Below are 17,002 nucleotides of genomic sequence, written 5' to 3'. Positions count from 1 at the left end.
GCACTTTTTTTTTTTTTTGTAAATATGTACATATATATATATATATATATATATATATATATATGTGTGTGTGTGTGTGTGTGTGTATATATTTAAATATATATGCAGTGTTTTTACAAAAGAGAAAGACATGTTTGGTATCAACTGGCGGCCTGTCCAACGTGTACCCCGCCTCTCATCCGTAGACCGCTGGAGATAGGCACCAGCTCCCCCGAGACCCGGTATGGAAAAAGCAGGTATAGAAAATGGATGGATGGATGGATGTTTGGTATCAATCTGGGGCGTTCGGATTGTTAAGTGGTCATCAGAGACAGCCGGGGGAAGAAACTGTCTCTGTGGCAATTGGTTTTAGTGTCAACCTGAAGGTAAAAGTCTGTGTCAGTTTGTGTCCGGTATGTCCGGGGTCGGCAGAGATGTTCGCTGCCTATAGCTTCCTGACTCGAGACCTGCGCAAGTCCTAGGTGGAGGTCAGCCCTTATGATCCTGTAAAATGTAAAAGAATCCAATCATTGTTATTCTGTAATGAAAGAGCAATTAGCTGCATTCCTTTTCACCAGCAGATAAATGTATTTAGTTTAATTCATCCATCCATTCTCTATGATCATGCAGGGTCTATCTCTAGAAGCCAGTGAGCAACAGGTGGGGTCCACCCTGGACAGGTCCCCAGTCATCACAGGGACACACAGGACAACCAACCATGCTCACATCTAAGCCAACTTAGACCAATTAGTCTAACAGTCATGTTTTTTGGCCTGTGGGAAGAAGCCAGAGTACCTAAAGATAACCCATACATGCAGACTGCATGTAGAAAGATGGCAACCATGCTAACACCTTCCCCACCTTGCAGCCTTAGTTCAGTTTGATTCAATTCAATTCAGTTTTGTTAAATTACAACAAATGTAATCTCAAGGTGCTTTGCAAGATAAACAGAAATTTATTCATAGTGATACTGAATCCACCTGGTCCAAATTCAGTTCAAATCAGTCGGTACCTGAAATCAATGTGCATACAAAACAGTTTCATAATGACTGTAATAGAGTACAGCCACAGTCATCTGATCACACAATGCCAACTGGTAAAACGTTATGTAGCCATTTCCAAGGAACCCCAGCTGATTGCATTGAGTTAATGACTTGGCAGCAATACCTCTTCCTAAGCAAGTACTCAAAACATGATAGAGTAAACCCCTGGACCATGGACCACAGTGCTGCTTGTCAAAAAGCATGGATATCATACCGTATCTGGGGATAATTCCCCATGCAGTGAACGAGGCGTAAATCCCACCGATCATCCAGAACATGCACAGCCAGGACAGATGCTCCCCTCTCTTATCCATCTGCAGGAACTCAGAGAAGTACGAGTAGACGATGGGCACCGTGCCACCGATACTGACAGCAGAGACACACAACACCGAAAACAAAGCATTGTAAGTAAAGGAATTTAACTGAAGAAACGCAGTAGCGAAAAAACAGATAACAGAACGGAAAAATGAAAGAAAGGTGGGATAAATCATGACCTTAATCCAAAACTGTTGAGAGGTAAAACAAAAAACATTTCAGATTCAAGATGAGCAAGCTGTAATTGTTTACTTAAAAATATTTTATTTACTAAAGATAGTTTATTGATCTGTTTCTTGTCTTTTCTATGAATAAATCTTATGTTGTCTTTAATTTTCAGCGGGCAAACTGTACATGCCTCTGTAATGTTGCAGACCGTTTTTACTGTTCTGAGCTCAGTTTGTGACCTTGTTTTTGAGTCCCTGTGGACCTCAGTTATTCTGAGAGCAACTCTGCTGCATCACTGCAATCCAACACTGGCCCGGCTACAGCTGCGTGCTCAGAGCTCAACTCGGTTTGCATCCTCGATACTTGGATACAAGACAGCAAACCTTTTTGAGTTTTGCATCTTTATCAACCTATTGCCTAAGAGTATCCTTTATCATATATATTTGATTTGCACATTTTAAATGTTACATTTAGGGTAGATGGCCGATAGAAGACCGTAGTTATAGTAGAGTATAGTAATTATTTAATTACAAGATATTTTAAAGGAATTGTTTGTTCAGAACATCCCCTAAATGTTTGATGGGATTGGGATCTGGGGAATCAGGAGGTTGAGTCAACACCACCGTATTTGTGCAGCACGGCAGGAAGAATCATCGTGCTCTTTTCATTAAGGCTCATTAAGATTTGCTTATTAACATTGTTTATGTCGACACTACTGATCAAAGGAACATCCACATGAATGTTAAACCCTAGTTTTTCTACCGTCCATGGTCCACCTTTATTGCTCTTCTATTTGTTGTAGATGTTTTGGATGGATTGGATTTCTGATCAGTCTTCAGCTGCACGACTCCGAACATCAAACTTGGATGCTCTGTGTGTCCGGACACCTTTCTATCAGAACCAATTACAGCTACAGTATCTCTTCTATTGGATCCACCTGGGCCAGCCTTCACATGATTGTTGGTCATACATCACCCTGTCTCTGCTAGTTGCTAAACCCTGTGGACCAGGAACATTCTGCAGAACTGCACCTGGGAAAATGCTCTGATCCGACTTTTTGACCTTGGATAAAAAGCTGAGGTTTCTCCACCCTCCTCTCTGCTTTAACACGGATGGATGCATTATTTTCTCAGTCATCTATGATCCCCAAAGGTAGCAGAGCAGGCATTCAGAAGAAAACAGTTAGAAGCTGAATGGGTCTCCTGGGACCAGTTTAAACAAGTGTTTGTTCATCTTCCTGAAGTAATGATCTTTCAATATAAAAATGCTGACCCCTAAACCAGGTTTTTGGGATCAATACCCTCCCAGTTTGATTTGACAGACTGAACATTATTCCTGCTTTAGCTTCAGGTTCAGAAGCTTCAGCTGCTGGCTGATGTATCCCACCCAATGACAGATGGGAAGGGTACATTTTACCCGTCATGTCATGCTAGAGGAACAAACTACTCACATTTTCTTCACTTCTCTTTCTTTTCCACCATAACAATGACTCCACCACTCTCTTTGAGCTTTAACATCTCTAACACTGAGATCTTTGTAAGGTGTGTCTATAAAAGACAGTGAAAGCCATTCCAGTTTGCCAAATAAATTATTAGTAAACACAGTTTTAATGTATAATATTAGATACAAATATTGTATTAAAGTACTTTGAGACTGCTTTAATGCATAATATTAATGAGAATTAATATTATGATAACAACTACAGCTCTACTCTCATGTGATCTTGATGTTATAGCATAAAGGTGTATGTTAAAGGTTTATTTATTTTTATTTGTGTGATCTTTATTTTTACTTTATGGGGATTGTAGTAGGGGCTTGCTGGTGGGTTGCTGGTTTGAACCCCCACCCCGTCTGTCTCAGTCTTTGAGTCCTTGTGCTTAACCCGTCTTGCCTGCTGATGGTCAGTCTGACCAAGGGCAGCTGTGGCTACAATGTGGCTTAGTGTGCTTCAGTGTGTGAATGTGTGAATGAATGGATGGATGACAGATTATAGTGTAAAGCGCTTTGGGGTCCTCAGACTTGATAAAGTGCTATACAAGGGCAGGCCATTTACCCTTTATTTAACCAGGAAATCCCCTGAGATTACTATCTCTTTTTCTAGGGGACCCGACTATAAAAATAACACTAAAGAGAAACCAGCAGGTGGGTCATAAATCACAGCAAGCGTTAAATATGTTTTGTTAATTAGCTCAAATAGGAGGGGAGTTTGCCCAGTAAAGCCTTATGCTGAAAATATACCATAGCTGTTGTCTCCTTATGCCTAAAGAGAGCCATGAAAACAGACTATAAAGCACATAGGGGTGCATTCTGTACAGTGCATATGCTATAAAATATAAAGAGCAGTGATACACAGAGTCTGAAGAGTGTAATACTGACGAAGCAGGCTGCAAATAACTAGTTTCACCATAATCAAAAAGGTCCAGAAATGTGGCCTGGACAAGTTTTTTTTCCTGCCAGCTCATATTTTTTTTATTAAATGTTCAATATGCAATCCCAAAGCCATCTAGTCAAATGTAGATTTAGTTCTGCAAAACAATGTTAATATAGCTTTCCTCACTTTTAAACCAATTTTAAATCATATAGTGCCTGCGACAGCTGCTGGCAGTTTGAAGTTCATCAACTGCCTGCTTTGGAGTCAAACCAACTGAGTTAAGCTTTGTGTCATCTGCATAAAAGGGAACTTTAGCAACAGACATATTCTTAACAATGTTATTATTAAAATAGCAAATAATATGGGGCCTAAAACTGAGCTTTGGGGGACATCTTTTAAAATCTTCAGAAAACTGCACCAGCCTAAAGCCCTATCACTCAAACCAATATCACAAAAGTCAGCTTAACAGCAGACTTTTGTGCTTAGCAGATCAATGAACTGGGCAACACAATCCTCCTTCCTGTCCAAAGCATTATTGATATTATTTGTTACCAACCCAGTCACTGTTGTGGCACTATAACTCAACCTAAAGCTAGAGTTTCATTAGAGATGCTGTTGAAGTCCACTGAGTTTTTTTTTAAGTTGAGTGTTTAATTCAGACTTCAGAATCTTGACAATAGAAGGAAAATAAAGGTGGTGGTTATTTCAACCAGAGGGAGCCCCACCCTTCATCAAGAGCAGAACTAAGGCAGCTTTCTAAATTTTAGGAATAAAATTAGAAGCTCAAAGATATGAGTTATAGGCTCTGCAATAAAGTTATAGGGATGTTTTAGGAGATAGGGATTTACATTATATGGTTCCGAAGGCTGTTTTAGGTTTGAGTGATTTATAGACTTGATAAATAGGCTTAAAAACAAATGAGAACCTTGACCTTTAGTACCGGTAGTTGAAAAAGACATTCAACTACTAGAGTTGGAACAACAGACATATAGTTAGTAAGTTGAGTTACCCAATGCCAGACAACAGCCTGAAGAACAGGAAGAAGCCGTAGCCCTGAGCGAACGATGACAGGAAGGCAAAGATGCAGTTTATGGCCAATGCCAAGATCAAACAGCGCCGACGACCAGTTTTATCTGCCAGACCGCCCCACAGGAACGCTCCGACCATCATGCTCAGGAAGACCACCAGACCTGCACACCAACAGACACACAGAGTCAGGTCAGTCTACATTTTCTCTCATAATTAAAGGCAATTAAATTATAGGGTTTTGTAGTTTTTTGTTTCATGCAATTGATCATGTGGTGAAGAAACTGCTGCTTTGTTCAATTTCAGTGTCAACTTTCCAGTCAGAATTAACTCTGCCTATTAAGAATAAAGCACTCTAATAGAACTCACAAATGAACTCGACCCAGTTCAATACTATTTTTCATCTCGTCAGACAGTCAGGCTGATTCGACCAATTAAGTATGAATCACGTTTGCTCACTCAGCCATTTCTGAAATGTCCAGACCTCTCTGAGCTGGGTGCTGCAGCCTCTGCCAAGCATGAGGCTGATCGATGCCAGAAACCAGCTGGCTGAAAACATTTCACCTGAGTGGGCAGATGGTCGTGCAACAGGGGGGAACCGACAGCGTGACTCAGCACACTGGCCCTAAGTTATAAAAACCATTTTTATATATCTGTTGTCTTAGAATGATGCTGCACGGAGACTCTGCATGGCTTTTTCCAAGGTCAGCACGGACAGCATTGATTGGCCCGCTGCTGACTCAGAACAGAAACACAGAAGCAGGTGGAGACAGCTCTGGATCGAAACTTTGGAAGGTGGGTGGACCGAGGAGGCGTGGGACAGAAGCAGAATGTAAAAAACAAAAGAGCAGGGAGGAGATCAGTGTTTCAGAACAGAAATAGAGCCCTCAGGATTATGCAAGGTTCCTATCTGGTGGAGGAGGAGGAGGAGGGAGCAAGGCTCAAATGCAAACTGTTAAAAACCCATAAACACACACTTAAATACAAATCATTTCTAACATTACAAACTTGACTTTTACTGTAACAAAGAGACACAGAGAAAGTGTTAAATTATTTGTAATATTTCCAGTAAAAAGAAAAAAATACGTATGTTCATCCTGATGATTAAAGCATCCAGATTTATTATCAGATTCTGTTAGTTTAAAATGAAACGCAGTATAATAATAAACAGAGACATATTGAGTTAAAATAAAAACAGTGTCTGCAATCTGTCGGTGTCTCATGTTTCTGAAGCTCAGCTCTGATCTTCTCTCCAGATCCAGTCTGGAAATGTTCAGATTGTCTGTTATCACATTGTTTTTCCATCCATCTTTGGATGTTTGTCCAAAATCATGAGTTGTTTATTCCTAAAAACGAAGCCAGAAAAATGCACAAAAGCCTCAAACGTTCATGAGGGAGGAGATAAACCAGAGCTTCATCTGCAGTAATGAGGGTGTTACTATGGTCTGTCATGGAGAAGAAGGAGCTGAGCTGTAAGATGAAGCTCTGGACTCCATTTCCAAAACCCACCTATGGATATGATATATGGATCATCTCCATCTATGAACACAGAAGAAAAAAAAGGACGCAGAACAACATCTAAAGCTCTGCAGACCTTACTTGCCTCAGTTAATGTTAGTGACTTAGTTGACTTATGCACCAGGACTATGATCTAAAGCAAGTTACTATCTCTGAATGACTCAAAAACAAAATGGAGGCTTTGGAGTATCCAAATCAAAGACGTCTGAACTCTGAACGCAAATCTGCACCAAAACCCTCCAGTGCTGCTTTATCTGTAAGATGCTCCTTAGATTTGTTCCTTGTATTCCTGTTTAGTTCCAGCTATGTCTTGTTTCCACTCCGTGCCACAGTCAGCTTGCAATCAGCTTCATTTGGTCCACCTGCACTTTGTCAATCAGTCTCCTTGCGTCACCTGTGTCATGCCCCATATCTACTCCTCATTTCTGTTTATTCCTTGCTGCTTTATTCTGTTCTCCTCCATTCATGCTAACTCTGTTGTCCATGTCGGTTTATGCCAGTTTACCATGCCAAGCCAAGCCTAGCCATGCCAATGCCTGCAACTGCTTCCACCTGACTGCCTGAACGTTTTTGTTAAATTAAACCTTGCTACTCACCAAGCCATGCTGCCTCTTGCCTGTCTGCATTTGGGTCCACTCCAAGAGCCGTTCATGACAATAACTGGATTTAGAACTGCTTTGGTGGTATTTTAACCAAAACATGACATTTTATTAAGACCACCAGTTTTACAAAAAGGAAAAATATTTTCATTTTGACAAATAATGAAATAAACTGTAAAGAGCTGGTTTTTTTTTAGCAGACTAATTTAAATTTTGAACAGAAAACTTCAGCATGAACACGCACTAAGTCTGAACTGATTTTAAATTCTCTTTAAACTTTCTGAGAACTCATAGAATATAGCATTTTAAACTGGATAGAAATACAGAAACTGTTCCTAATATCTGCTGAGTGTCGACACTTTGAGTTTCTGACAGCGGCTCTCAGACAGTGGAGAGTAAAGCCCAGGAATCCTGTTTGTAGTGAAAATTTATGCACAAAGATGTCCTGGTTTCCCAGAAGGGTTTGGCGCTCCATGTTTCTGCTCTCAGCTGGAGTCAGGTCTCTGAAGGTCTGCTCCACAAACAGCAGATGAGTCAACAGTAACAATCAGTTTCTTTGCTACCAGAGTTGGCATACAGCATGAAAAGGATTGTAACGTGAGAACAGTGTTTGCTTTGGTGGGTGATTACATAAATCCCTGCTGAATAGATGCTTTAAAGCTTCCTGCACCTCCTCAGAAACAGGTTCATGTTCTGATTTGATTTGAGACATTGTGATGGATGGATGGATGGATGGATGGATGGATGGATCCTTAATGTTTTAAGATGATGCTTGTAATGAAATTTTGCTGGTTTCCTATACTTTTTCCTCTGCTTGTCTTCTAGAAACCCTCAGCTTCTGTTTCCTCTGTGACTCTCCTCCATCCCATTGTCCTTCTCTTCACCCATCACAAAATGCCTAAGACAAAATCTCTGTTTTACCATCTCTTTCAGTAAGAACGATAAACAGTCTAAGCTGCATTTCCTTTTTCCGCACTACCACCATCCATCCAGCTGAGTCACTGCTGCTTATTAGCTAATTAAACTGCAGAAGAAAATTAACAGCTCTCTCTAAAAAGCTCTCTGGCCCTAATCACATCACAGCCACTCTGTTTTCAGACTTTATTAGATCAATTCACATTTTTTAAATTGGTTTGTTTGTGTTTGTGACAGTAAAACAAATTAAACGTCATATGAATTTTGACTTCTGATACTCAGATCATCCACCCATCCATTGACTTCCACTTATCAGATGATAGGTGTGCAGAGGTAACAATTTCCGGAGTATAACCAAGACATCCTGCTTCCCAGTTCCTGCTAGGAGATCCCGATCCCAAATTTCAGAAAGAGTCCAGTGGTTCTGGTTATGCCCCTGGATCTCCTCCCGGAGGAATATAAGGTAAGGTGGTTTGACTTTATTAGTACCTTTGGGTAGATTTGTCTTGCAGACAAAACAGACTATTTAATTTCCAAGAAAAATCAAATTCATACTTAAAACATCACAAAGACAACCACGTTTAATACTACAATACTCAAAAATCAAGAGCAGACGTGGATCTTTTAAGAATAAAATAAAATACAATAAATAGAAAAGTGGCTCCAGAATTTAAGAACAAGTGAGAAAAATATATTACAATTAATTCAACTATTTAAGAATAGAATGGCTGCCTGTGCCTGGAAAAGCTCCACAAAGAGGCAACAGGAGGCATCATGATTGGATGAAGCACCTCAGCTTACTCCTTTCCATGTGGAAGAGCAGCAGCTCTACACCAAGCTCCTCCCTTAATAATGGAGCTCCTCACCGTATCTCTATAGAAGAGCCTGGACATGTTTTCCATCTACATATGTGTGGATCCTGGGAGAATCCACACATATACATGGAAAACATGCAAACTCCACACAGGGAAGCATAGCTGAGAGTCAAACCCAGGACCTCCTTGCTGCAAGCAGCTAACTACTACTCTACTGTTCAGTCCAAGAATAATTTAGTGGGAATTATCATCTCAGCTCTTACCCAGCATTCCTTTCTCTGCATTGGAGAGACAAAGATCCTTTTCTGCCGAAGGCAGAGCGAACGCAACCACGTAGCATTCGACTCCATCAGCCATCAGAGCCAAACCCAGCACAATGAAGAGTGTCCACTGGAACTTCCCGTGGCCACAGTCCTCCATGATGTCCTCATACTGCTCTGATAACTCCTCCAACTCAGAAGCTGCACTGCCACCTTCTCTAGACTTTGCTCTGAAACATGAAAAACAGCAACAACAACATTTCGATAAGTTCACATTCTGATGGTTACAGATAAAAGTTGACTATCTCAGAGCAGCCAGGCGTGTGTAATACTGAAGACTACATTCAGACTCTGGGATGGATGTGGGAACTGTGATTTTCACTAAATGGTTAAGAGAGGATAAAACAGATGATGGGCCAAAGAGGGTAAAACCAGTGACCAGTAACCAAATCATCAGAGATGAGATAGAATGACTTTTCATCCCAACAGCTCCAGTTACACAGAAAGTCTGTCAACTTTCAGCCTGGGCTTTTTATGTTTCAGAGTAAAATATTGATTGGCTGCAGAATAATTTTAACCATTCACTGAATAGGGCTAACAAAGCAACAACAGTTCTTAAATACTTCCTTTAAATCTCAGATATAATCATAGATAGACACTGTGAAGCTTCATGAAAGCAATTTACAGAGGGACTGACTGATTAGTTTCTAAATCCTTATATCAATTACTATTTTAGGTTAAAAAAAATAAAATAAAATAAAAAGTTGAGATGCACTGAGAAATTTGGCCAATTGTGACCAGAATCGGGCGACTTTCAGTTTGATTGACCTTCATCGCAGAGCGGATAGTCGGACACTAAAACACCGGATCGTTTTTCCAATTAGATAAAACACTATACCAACCAGAGCTGTTTACAAGTAATATAAGTAAAAGGAATTCAAGAATCAAGTCTTTGAAGAGCCAAGTCCAAGTCAATTCTCTAATAACTAAAATAAACATTTTCTGACCCTGCTTCGCTGTAGGTTAGGAATTCAAACCCGAACTGTTTGTCCTTAGGTCTAAATTATTACACGAACATTCAATAATTATCTTTCGATCTATTAATTTTCATAAACAATTATGTCTTCTTTTTTTTTTTTACATTTAATTCAGCAGCTGGGCTGCACATGGCACAGTTGGTAGCACTATTGCAGCAACAAGGTCCCCGGTTCATCTCCCTGCCAGGGGTCTTTCTGCTTGGAGTTTGCATGTTCTCCCCGTGCATATTTGGGTTCTCTTTGGGTACTCCAGCTTTCTCCCACAGTCCAAAAACATGACTGTTAAGTTTATTGGTCTCTCTAAGTTGCTCTAAAAGGTGTGAATGGGAGTATGCATGGTTGTTTGTCCTGTGTGTTGCCCTGCGATGGACTGACATCCTGTCCAGGGTGTACCCTGCCTCTCGCCCGTAGACTGCTGGAGATAGGCACCAGCTCCCCCACGACCCAGTATGGAAGCAGTGGGTATAGAAAAATGGATGGATTCATCTAAGAAAAACCTATTCTTGTTGAATTGCTGAATAAATCAAAGTGTGTTTTCTTTCTTTGTAATAAAAGTTAACACCTGTTTATCCCCGCCTTCATATTGTTCACTCCTTCATTATATACCACACTAAATCTGGTCTGGAGGGTTTTCTTCACCTCACTCTGAGCTGGAGAAGTTTTAATAATCTTGAGAACCGATTTTCTAAATCCTCATTTGAAATCTTTGTTCTCAATACTGAATAGTAAGAATGTTCAAGTATAAAGTATAAATTACAACATAATGAACGAGGCAAAGTGTACTAAGTAAATTAACGAGTGTTGAACTTCTGAATGAACGGAACAGGAAATGCTTTTATTTTGATATTTCAAGCCAAAAGATTCCTTGTGATGTTGTAGCCATCTTAACAGCAGAATGTCATAGATTAGTTACGTTTGTTTTGGAAACAAAGGTTGCCAGGCTGTGAGAAAGTGAGAGAGAGCAAGACTTTGACTAGATAACAGTAGGGTAGGAGGCCTTATGGCACTGTTTCTGTTTTTTCCTGCCTGTCATGGAACGTGCAGCATTTGGAAACATTGGCAGCCTTTTGTAAATCTCAGAGTTAAGGTAGGGATCTATACTAAGGAATGAACACAGAGAAAGATGATTTCATAATGCTAACTGCACTAATGGCTGATATAAGATACTAAAAACAGTTTAAAATGTGAACTGCATGATCATTTTATATTTGTTTTAAAATATTTAAACCCTGTTTTACACCAACTACTGTCTCATACATGGTAAGACATCACCTTTCCTCCTATATAATAATTAGCTTTATATTCAAGAATGTGCCGCAGATTTAATGATTACTAAAGAACATCAGGTTTAGCTAGTTTAAATGTTTCAAGTGTGAATCAGGGTGATGAATAAGATTTTTTACTCCTCATTCAGAATATACTGAACTTAAAAACATCACTAAGAATAGTTTACGTTAGTACCCACAATGTGGCAAACAAAAGGTAAAACTACATCTTTTAACGTACTGAATAAAAGCACCGGCCATGTTTAAAAGCCATGAGCTCTTATACCAAAAGCATGGCTTGTTTGATCAGTGTTCATGGAAAAAAAAAATCTTCTTTTTAAAAATGCTACAGCAGGACTACTTAAATTTGAAAAGAACACTTCTGGAACAACATCCTTTGAATTGATGGGCACAATGCACAGCACCATGTTTGGAAAACCAAATAGCATACCAGAAGAAACTCCTTATACCAATGGTCAAGTAGAGTGGAGGAGGACGGATGTTTTGGGCTTGTTTTGCAGACACATGACTTGGACATGTTGAAGTCATGTTGAGTCATTGTGTGCCAAAGTATTCTAGAATCAAACGTGAGGCTGTCTGTCTGGCAGGTGAAGCTTGGCCTAAACTGGGTCATCTACAGGACAATTGATCCCAAACGGAGCAACAAAGCCTCCTCGGAATGACTGAGGAGCAAAAAACTTAAGATGTTGCAATGGCCCAATCAAAGCCCAGATCTAACTCTGATTGAAAAGCAATCAAAATTAAGTTTTTTATTTGTTTAGGAAACCTTCTGCAAAATGGGTAGGCTCTACTATAACTATAATTTGGTCTTTCTTGGACCTGATTTTTTAGCCCACTGCCTGATGTTAGTTATTGTAAAGGTTTGACCATGAACAGACTGAGGAATTTGCTGCAAAGAGATTTGTCAGTGGGAAATTTAAGGTTGGAACTCAGAGTAATGTGAGAAGAACTGCAGTGCCTTACCGTGCGGCTCTCTGTGCAGCCTTCTCCTCGTCAGGATGTGGGATCCCCTGGTATTCTCCTTCATACATCTGATCTTCTTCATCATGTCCTTCAGTCACGTCGCTCGCTGCATCCTCTTCCTGAGGAGGATAATCTGCCTGGTATCCGTATCCACCATGATCACCGCCTTCTCCGTAAGTCCCATAGCGGTCCTCACCTCCCTGGTGGTATATGTTGTTCTGGTAATGGTCCGCCATCTCAGCTTGGAAGACCAGCCAAATTAGTATTAACAATGAGGTAACTAAAAGGCTTCTTTTGGCTTGTTTCTTGTCTCCTCTGATGTTCAAACTGTAAGGTATCTGAATGGATATCGGTGTTGGGACTTTTCGGTGGCCAAAGACTAAACTCTGCAGAGATCGCCCATCATTTATTTATACACCTTATTGTGCCTCCCAATCATTTGCTTCAGAGAATGAAATCTAAGTTGTGGCAATGAAAGCCGAGAATCCTGTCTGGTGTCTTCATCAGCTTCGACCCTGAAAACAGAAAAATACACATTTGTTCATTCTGACTTCACAGCAAGGGTATGTATAAAAACACACAAAGTGCTGGCCTCATTGCTGCCCTTTTAGGTGCATCTGGTGGTAAAACTAAGGATCAGTTTGAGGAAAGGCACCTCATGTCCACTGTTAAGTACAGTGAAGGACCTGTGATGCTGTGGGCCTCTTTTTTTCCAAAGGCCCTTGGATCTTTGTTAGAGTGTGTTGCAACATGAACCTTTTAAAATACCAGGACATTTAAAATAAAAATCTGGTGGCCTCTACCAGAAAAAGGAAAAGTAATCAAAATGGTTAATCCTTAGGCCTTTCAGCAGGAAATACAGAACATATGGCCAAATCAACGCAAACATTGTTTACACAGTGTTTGCACAGTGTTGACCGCATGGATGTCAATAAGTGTGCACCAGTTAATACAATAAGACCTTCATTTCCTAATGTTGGTTAGTTTTCCACATTGTAGATCACTTCATGCTCCTAGGAACCACCCTTCCGTGGTACCTGAGGTGGTCCTCACGCATAGACACTGTTCTGAAGAAGGCACAGGAGAGACTGTACTTCGTGCAGCAACTCAAGTAGTAGCCTACAACCTCCACATGAGCTGCTAGTCATTGTCTACACAGCCTTTATTCAGTCGGTCCTGTGTTTGTCCATCACTGTGTGGTTTGGCTCATCCACCAAACAGGACCAGTCCAGACTGCAACAAGCAATCAGATTTGCAGAGAGGTTCACCAGGGCTGACCTTCCCAACATCCGGGGCTTGTACAGGTCTAGGGTCAGGAAAAGGGCGCTAACATCTCTGCAGATCCCACACATCCTGGACACAAACTGTTTTTGAAATAACGCAAATAGCGCAGCTTAGTGCTATTTGTGTGGTAACGAGCCACCACAGAGGCAGTTTCTGTCCCCAGGCTGTCTCTCTGATGAACACTTGGAGTGCCCAGATTGATATCATGGATATTCGCACCAATTCAATCTTGTCTTCTTGAAAATACAATCTGATATGCTCAGATACCTACAGGGATCATAATGTGTTTTGGAAATGCAAGTCTGTGCTGAGATCAGAAAGGAGATCCTTATGCTTTAGAGCAGTCTTTCTGACTCTATACAAACTCAGAATTACACAGAAACTTCTCAATCCCTTTTCTATGTCCCAACTGTATTTATTTTTTCAGATGGAGCTCATACGCTGCAGTAATGTACTGTACAAACAGAAGAAAGCTGTAAATGGAGGTGATGTTCAAATAAAGGATGTGCTCTCCAAGTCTTCAGTGCAGCCTTCATCACACAGAACAGATCTTCTCTGTCCTCTGCTGTGCACCTCCGTACCACACTGTTCAGCTATACTCTCTGTGCTACTTCTATTAGGGTTATGAAGCAACTGTGGTGCCTGACCAGCCTGCTTCAGCTTCCTCAGGTAAAATATCTTACCAAGTCAGGTGTGATAAGTGACCATGTCAAATCCTTGGTGATGTACATGCCAAAGCACCTGACTGAGTCTACTCTCTCTACCATCGCTGATATAGAGGGGGGAGGGTGCTGAAGCTCTTCTTGTCCTCCTGAAGTCTATGATGACGTCTTTTGTTTTGGTGGTGTTGAGGACCATGTTGTTGTCTTCACAGCATTTCACCAGATTGTGCATTTTCTGCCTTGTCCAGGTCTAATTATTGTCAGTAATGAGACCAGATGGTGTCATCGGCAAATTTAACTACATTGCTGGTGGAGTGGCATCACAGTCCTGGGTGCAGAGGATGAAGAGGGCTGGACTAAGCACACAGCCCTGTGGTGTGCCAGTGTTCATGATTATAGTGTCAGAAGTCAGGTTTTCTATCCTGACGTTCCTAAGTCTGTTGGTTAGGAAATCGATAATCCATTAACACAAAGATGTGGAGAGTCCATGTTAGTGGGTTTCAGACTAGTTTGTGGGTTTACAGGATTACCCTGTTGATGGTCTTGCTGAGGTCTACAAAGAGCATTCTGGATACATAATTGTATGTTCTTATGACAAAAGAAAGCATGTTTTCTCCTAAAGATATTATAATACAGTTATTTCAACTCAGAGTATAAAGTTCAAACAATAAATATTCATTAGTTAATTAATTGGTATAACAGTTCTGAGAGTTGAAATAGTACATAAATGTATGTTAACTTAACAGGACATAGAATATTTCTTTATTGAATTATACAACATCATCAGTAGCCCCAACTCAAAAGTATCAAGTTCAAACAATACATGATTATGAATCCAGTAACTTAAGCAATTTAATTGTGTAAATTGAAAAAAAGTATTTCCGTGAATTTAAGTTAACTTAGGTTTTTTAATTGAACTACCCTAATAATTTTTAGTGTTTGTTTGTAGAAGCACTGTATATAGACATATTTACATGAAAAACTATGTTATGTAAAAATATGTTTTTATGGAAGTATGTATATAAAACATGTTTATTTCCCATTAGATTTTATATAGTTACATTTAAAACGTCTGTACAGCAGTAACAGCTGAAATGTCATATGTTCTCATCTTTAACAGGGGAAAAAAGTGTGGGTTGGTATTTGACTAGAGAAAGTAAAAAGGAAAACGATTTGGATTCAGTCAGTTTAACACCTGATGAGGACAGATAATTTGTATTTTAATGTTCTATTACATAAAACTGCTTTTCTGTTCCTCTCTGCTAATGTTGATATTTTTGAGCTGTGGAGGCTAAACATAAAAAGCAGATATTTTTTCTATCACTGTTACTTTCAAGATGATATGCTGAGCAGTTTTGTTCATCAGCCACAACAGCAAACAAGTTAATGTTAGAAAAATAAGCTTGTGTGGTTTTTTTGTTCCCCCCGTGGCTGATGGTGATCACACAACATTACTCCATTAGTTTAACAGCAGAGCACCATTAGTGGTCGGGTAAAAACTGTTGGAGTTAATGCTGCACTTTGTTCTACACAAACCAGCATTGTTTATCTGCCCGATGAGGTTCGTTGGTTCATGCTTGGGCTAATTTGACAGAGTGCTGTAGTGTGGTGCCCACAAGGTATTCCTCTACAGTGTGTTCATTTTCTTTAGACTAGGGAGGCACGATATATCGGCATTAACATCGGTATCGGAAAATTTTAGTCATCTTTAACATATCGGTATCGGTCCAACAAGTAAAACTGGGCTGGTATTAACAATCGATGTTTATTACCATCTTACCATAGTTTGTGTGTGTGTGTGTGTGTGTGTGTGTGTGTGTGTGTGTGTGTGTGTGTGTGTGTGAGTGTTGAGGGACCATGTGGTATTGTTTGGTCATGTGACAGTGATAGTGATGTAGTGATGCAGTACAGGGTTGTGGGTGTTTATATACACTACCTGTCAAAAGTTTTAGATACACTTACTCACCTAATGGGTCTTTTCATTTTCATGACTATTTACATTGTAGATTTTCACCAAAGGCAACAAAACTATAAATGTACAAACATGGAATTATATAGTAAACAAAAAGTGTGAAATAACTAAACATTTTTTTTATTTTAGATGCTTCAAATAGCCACCTTCTGCTCTGATCGCTGCTTTGCTCTCTTGGTATTCTCTCCATGAGCTTCATGAGGTGGTCGCCTGAAATGGTTTTCCAAAGAGTCTTGAAAGATCTTCCCAGAGGTTCATTGAGAGACGGTCAAAGATTAATATTTCAATCATTACAGCAAAGGGCGGCTACTTTAAGGATTTTAAAATATAAAACATATTTAAAGTCCTTTTACAATTTTTCATTTGTTACATAATTTCATATGTGTTCATCCACTGTTTTGATGCCTTCAGTGACAATCTACGAACACTGGAAATAGTCATAAACATAAAGAAAACCCTTAAACCATATATACAGTATATACAGTACAGACCAAAGGTTTGGACACACCTTCTCATTCAAAGAGTTTTCTTTATTTTCATGACTATGAATATTGTAGCTTCACACTGAAGGCATCAAAACTATGAATTAACACATTTGGAATTATATACTGAACAAAAAAGTGTGAAACAACTGAAAATATGTCTTATATTCTAGATTCTTCAAAATAGCCGCCTTTTGCTTTGATTACTGCTCCGCACACTCTTGGTATTCTGTTGATGAGCTTCAAGAGGTAGTCACCTGAAATGGTTTTCCAACAGTCTTGAAGGAGTTCCCAGAGATGCTTAGCA

The 17,002-nt window shown here is 39.8% G+C and overlaps 1 protein-coding gene across 4 annotated transcripts in view; it reads right to left on the bottom strand.

Moving 5' to 3' along the window:
• The window catches only part of LOC124855159 (synaptic vesicle glycoprotein 2B-like), a 48,269-nt gene that overhangs the window by 18,091 nt on the left and 13,176 nt on the right, over positions 1-17,002 (bottom strand). For all 4 annotated transcript variants that reach the window (XR_007035022.1, XM_047344775.1, XM_047344785.1 and 1 more), the window contains 4 exons: positions 12,296-12,810; positions 9,013-9,239; positions 4,886-5,066; positions 1,237-1,388 (listed from right to left, as the gene is read on the bottom strand). Coding sequence is in view for 3 of the 4 variants with exons in the window: in XM_047344775.1 (XP_047200731.1) it covers positions 1,237-1,388; positions 4,886-5,066; positions 9,013-9,239; positions 12,296-12,531 (796 nt within the window). In the remaining variant the exon portion in view is untranslated. The remainder of the gene's footprint in view (positions 1-1,236; positions 1,389-4,885; positions 5,067-9,012; positions 9,240-12,295; positions 12,811-17,002) is intronic.

This window comes from Girardinichthys multiradiatus, chromosome 2, assembly GCF_021462225.1.
Source record: "Girardinichthys multiradiatus isolate DD_20200921_A chromosome 2, DD_fGirMul_XY1, whole genome shotgun sequence".
In the NCBI taxonomy this organism is placed as follows: Eukaryota; Metazoa; Chordata; class Actinopteri; order Cyprinodontiformes; family Goodeidae; genus Girardinichthys; species Girardinichthys multiradiatus.
This window is presented reverse-complemented; position numbering and strand designations above follow the sequence as displayed.